This window comes from Octopus bimaculoides, chromosome 4 (assembly GCF_001194135.2).
Source record: "Octopus bimaculoides isolate UCB-OBI-ISO-001 chromosome 4, ASM119413v2, whole genome shotgun sequence".
In the NCBI taxonomy this organism is placed as follows: domain Eukaryota; kingdom Metazoa; phylum Mollusca; class Cephalopoda; order Octopoda; family Octopodidae; genus Octopus; species Octopus bimaculoides.
Genome location: NC_068984.1, coordinates 145,721,693 through 145,727,154, shown reverse-complemented (window position 1 = coordinate 145,727,154; position 5,462 = coordinate 145,721,693). Strand labels below are relative to the sequence as shown.

The 5,462-nt window shown below is 39.1% G+C and overlaps 1 protein-coding gene across 1 annotated transcript; it reads left to right on the top strand.

Moving 5' to 3' along the window:
* Window positions 1–1,629: 1,629 nt before the first annotated feature.
* On the top strand, window positions 1,630–4,477 carry LOC106875116 (tubulin beta chain). The gene is made up of 2 exons (XM_014923100.2): window positions 1,630–2,279; window positions 3,503–4,477. The coding sequence occupies exons 1-2, from the start codon at window positions 1,758–1,760 to the stop codon at window positions 4,298–4,300; spliced, it is 1,320 nt and encodes a 439-aa protein (XP_014778586.1). The 5' UTR covers window positions 1,630–1,757; the 3' UTR covers window positions 4,301–4,477.
* The last annotated feature ends 985 nt before the right edge of the window (window positions 4,478–5,462 follow it).

Here is a 5,462-nt window from a genome sequence, read left to right as displayed (position 1 = left end):
TTATATAAAAATGAAAAAATGAAAATGGACGCACGGGCCCCACTCTCATGCAGTACAATTTGAACCGTTATATGTACTATTTACAATTGTTCTTTTTTTCCCTTTAATTTCATACCTTTTTTGTCTTTAGTAGAACTTCATTAATGGTTCGATATCTCTTTAAATCCACCACTGGTGGCAACTCTTTAAATTCCACCTCCACTCCTGGCGGGTCACCGTTATCTCCACACATCTCTTTCAACTTTCTGTAGTTCTCTTCTTCTTCGATCAATATTGCCTTCATATCCTCCGCGTAGACGTATGAAGGCACCTTCACTCTTACTATTGAATGAAACTTGATTATCTTTTTCCCTGTTTCAACATTTTTGGGGTGCACCGTGCCTTCATGTGGCCCCTTTCTCCACATGTGAAACACACTTCCGGCCAACCCTCCCCAGTAACTCTCAGCTTCGCATCTTCTGGCAGCACAATCTCATCCACCATACTGTTCAAGTCCTCTGTTGTTGCCTGAATCGTTAGTTCGATCTCATATCCCCAGTAATCTACCTTCTGGGTCCTTGTAGCCTTCAGAATCTTCCCGTCTTTCATATTATATATCATGGCTGTCATCAGCCATTCTTCTTTCAATTCGGGTGGCACCTTACCCACTCGCACCTTGGCCACACGTTTGCCGCAGTACGAAGGCAACAGCACCCATTTCTCTGTCCTTATTGCCTCTGTGGAGTGCTTTATTGCTTCCTCCTCCGTTGTGAAGCGCACCTCCACAATGGCGTATCTTCTCCCTCTCGTAATGTATGTTGTGAATTTTTTTATATTCTTAACACATTCCTCTATGGCCTCTATTGGTGCTATTTCTAGCTTTCTCGTGGCTTTAAAATATAACCGTTCTTTTTGTCACGTTGGCCGATAGCTCTTCAGGCGGTGTCAGCTTCAAAATGTTTCCTTCATTTGTGATTAATTTCTTACTCTCCTTCATCTTTCTAGGCTCCACTTTCATCTCGCGGACCTCCAGCTCTCGCGTGTCTACTCCTTTGCCCGTTGCGGCCGTATAACTTGGGCCTGCCTTCAGCTCCTCCTCCATTTTCCCACAATGGGAAACAAAGCAATTAACGAATCAACAATGGTAACAATTCGATAAACAGTTCAACATAGACTCACGCAACAACTTCACAGAGACGGACACCGCTAAGCATTTCCCCCCGCCTGCTAACGATTCTGCCAGCTCGCCGCTTTAAAATTTGTCAACAACTATCCGTGGGACTCGAACCCATATCCCGCAAAGGCCCAGGTTAGTGTTTTACCATTAAGCTAAACTGCCCGATGATAATCTATAAAATATATATTTCTTTAAACATAGAGGGGACAAACAAGGGATTAAGTCGATTACATCGACCCCAGTGCGTAACTTGCACTTATATTTAATCGATCCCGAAAGGATGAAAGGCAAAGTCGACCTCGGCGGAATTTGAACTCAGAACGTAACGGCAGACGGAATAGCGCTAAGCATTTCGCCCGGCGTGCTAACGTTTCTGCCAGCTCGCCGCCTTGATAATCTATAAAATATATTCACTCCAGCATGGAAGAATTGACCAATGATTATTTCCTATTTTGCATAATAGAACATCTTGACATCTCGTTTGCAAATTCTGTTCTGAAAAAAGTAATAAAAGAAAGTGGAACGGTCATCGAGAAATAAAGACTTTTGTTTTCTTTATTCTCGTAACCTAACGGCTATTTTGTCGTGTGTAGCTGTAATCATGCGGGAAATAATCCAAATCCAAACCGGTCAGTGTGGGAACCAGATTGGAGCTAAATTCTGGGAAGTTATTTCGAACGAACATGGCATTAATTCGAATGGCAACTATATTGGTGATAGTGTCTTACAAACAGAGAGACTTAACGTCTATTATAATGAAGTTGCTGGAGGCAAGTACGTCCCTCGCTCCGTTCTTGTTGATTTGGAACCCGGCACAATGGATTCCATTCGTTCAGGTTTTCACGGTCATCTTTTTCGACCGGACAATTTTGTGTTTGGTCAAAGTGGCGCTGGTAACAACTGGGCTAAAGGCCATTACACAGAAGGCGCCGATTTGGTTGATACAGTCTTGGATGTAGTGCATAAAGAAGCCGAAAACTGTGACTGCCTTCAGGGTTTCCAACTGACTCATTCCCTCGGTGGGGGAACAGGATCCGGCATGGGGACTTTGATATTAAGTAAAATCCGTGAAGAGTATCCGGATAGAATGATGAACACTTTCTCTGTTGTCCCATCACCGAAAGTAAGTCGAATCTTTTTATCTTGTTCTTTTCCCCTAACAAACATCCTTTTACTGTTTCAAATCGAACCACTGCGTTTAAAAGAAATATCTATTTTAAACATTGACAGAAGCCTATCGAATTTTGCAAGTAGATTCAGTTTTATTAACCGCTGTATTTTATTGACGTTTCTTGAGTCTGGTTAACTTTAAACTAGAGTAGAACTCGACAACTGCAATTTTCTTCTTGTCGTGGAAAAAGAAAAATGCAATCGAAGAACTCCGCGTATTTTCGCTTTTATTGCAGTTGTGTATGCTTGTGAACTGTTAATCTTGACACAGTCTAAATACGGCAGAATGCAAAGCTTACCACAGGGTAATGATTTCTGATGATTTGATAAAATGGATAGGGACACCTATGAAACGTGTTAGTCTAAAGGGTTCGACACGGCTGCAATCACTTTTCTGTCGGATGAAATGACACGAATTGAACATTTTCTGGAAAGCTGCAATTTCTTAACTTTCAATTAATTTCTTCGTCACACATTTTGATAACATATTAGTATAAAGAGGAAGTTCTCAAACAGTTTCGATACTTTAAATCGATATTTCCGAATAACGAGTATAAAAATTGAATTTCTCCTATTTGAATTCAAAGCAAACCCGATCAATTCCAGCTCAAATGTCTAAAATTATAGAAAGACACTTTTCTTTTACACATTTTCTTGTCTCTCGCTGCTCACGAAATGACATTTATTAATAATGTAACTTAATAGATATAACAATTGCAGCGTGGCAGGTTTTTATAAGCATTTAAGAAACACACAAAATCCGTTAGATTCACTTCAACATTTAAATTTAATTTACCAAAATATTTTCGTCGTTTCGAGACCGCGACCTGTTCACTGACAAAATTCCGTGCTGCATTAATGGATATGATTTAATTTTAAAATAAGATCATTTTGAGTGCATGCTTGAAATTAAACCTACTGTGACCTGGTCGTTACAACTGAGAAGTTGTATCGCACTTGAAATTATTTTGTCAGTATTTTTTTTTTTGAGACTTGTAAATATTTAAGCTTTTCTAAATCGAAACTCCCGTCTTAATTTTGTTTCAATAAAGAAAATGTTAGACTATTTGTCGATTTACTTAATCTCCAAGTTTTGATATAGAACTTTCTTTTTACTGAGCTAGCTCGTAATTTTGTTTCAGTCTTTCTATTAAACTCCCTATGCTTCTCTTGCAGGTATCTGATACCGTTGTGGAGCCATACAATGCAACACTGTCGATACACCAACTGGTCGAAAACACCGACGAAACCTTTTGCATCGATAACGAGGCTTTGTATGATATCTGCTATCGTACGTTAAAACTGAATACTCCTACATATGGCGACTTAAACCATTTAGTGTCTGCCGCAATGGCTGGTGTAACAACTTGTCTGAGGTTTCCGGGCCAGTTGAACGCTGATCTACGTAAACTTGCTGTCAATATGGTACCATTTCCCAGATTACATTTCTTTATACCAGGTTTCGCCCCTCTAACAGCTCGTGGCAGCCAGCAATACAGCTCTTTGTCTGTAGCAGAATTAGCACAACAAATGTTCGATCCTAAAAATATGATGACCGCCTGTGATCCAAGACACGGTCGTTACCTGACCGTTGCCACTATATTTCGAGGCCGCATATCAATGAGGGAAGTCGATGAACAAATGCTGTGCATGCAGAATAAGCATAGTAGCTACTTCGTTGACTGGATTCCAAACAACGTGAAAACGGCCGTCTGTGATATTGCTCCACTTGGGTTCAAGATGTCTGGCGTATTCATGGGCAATAGTACGGCTATTCAGGAATTATTTTCACGCATCTCTCAACACTTCGCTGCAATGTTTAGGCGTAAGGCCTTTTTGCATTGGTATACTGGCGAAGGTATGGAGGAGATGGAATTCACAGAAGCCGAATCCAATATGCATGACCTAATATCTGAGTACCAACAATACCAGGAAGCTACTGTTGAAGAAGATACCAGCGGAGATGAAGTCTAGGCGCTTAAGATTTGGTCGTTTAAATTCTAATATATAGCCTTATATTTGGTGGATTTCGTTTTGAATATTAAAACTATTTAAAATTGCTTTTTAAATTGTTTCGATATAGTATTGCTTAAATAAAATATTAAATAATTTTATTCTTTAGAAATAAAACTATTATTGACTTGAATTGTCTGCGAGTGGTTCAGCTTTTAAATTTTTTTTATCTCGAACCGAAAATTGTAAAATTCCCCTTCATATTACAGCTTTGTCTAAGCATTTAACATCTTTGAGAAACTGCGATTTCTTTTAATGGCTAAGGAATGATAATAATACTTTTTAACATTATTATCATTCTGTTTCTTGGAGTCATTTAGTCTGGAAATATTTTCTGGCGTTTTGGCCAAAAAATCTCGAAGACACGACTTCATGAATTTAAATTGCAGAAACGAAGAAACTCCTGAATAGAAACTCTTTTACACATTACGAAACAGCGGACGGTAAGCAACATGAAGTGCATCAGGCAGTAGAAAATCTAATCTCAACAAATTCCGTCTGACCCTTGCGAGCATGGAAAAGTAGACGTTAAAACGACGATGCAGATGATTTTATATATATATATATAAGGTGGGGAGACGGCAGAATCATTAACGCGCCGGACAAAATGCATTCCGTATTTCGTCCGTCTTTATGTTCTGAGTTCAAATTCCGCCGATGTTGATTTCGCCCCCCTCGGGATTGATAGAATAATTACCAGTTGAGTATTGGGGTCAATATAGTCGATTTCCCCACCCCTCACAATTGCTAAACTTATACCAAAATAAGAAACGAACGCACTGTATATTTATGTGCGCGCGCACACACACGCACGCACGCACGCACACATATATGTATAGAATTAATAAATAGATATAATATTAATACTACCCAACTATACAATATTACTGTAATTTTTCCCAGCGGAAGTGCTAGTTCTATAATGCCGATCAGGTTATGAGAGCGGCAGCTGTGAAATACGCCATTTTGAGAACGCTGCTCTGTCGTAGTAAAAAAAGTTTTTTTTTTTTTGTATATTCTTGTTGATTTCTTGAATTTAATTACACACACGCACACACATTTGCGAAAGTTTATTTTTCTCTTTGAAGGTTAACTAGAAATGGCATAGCAGTTTATATGATGA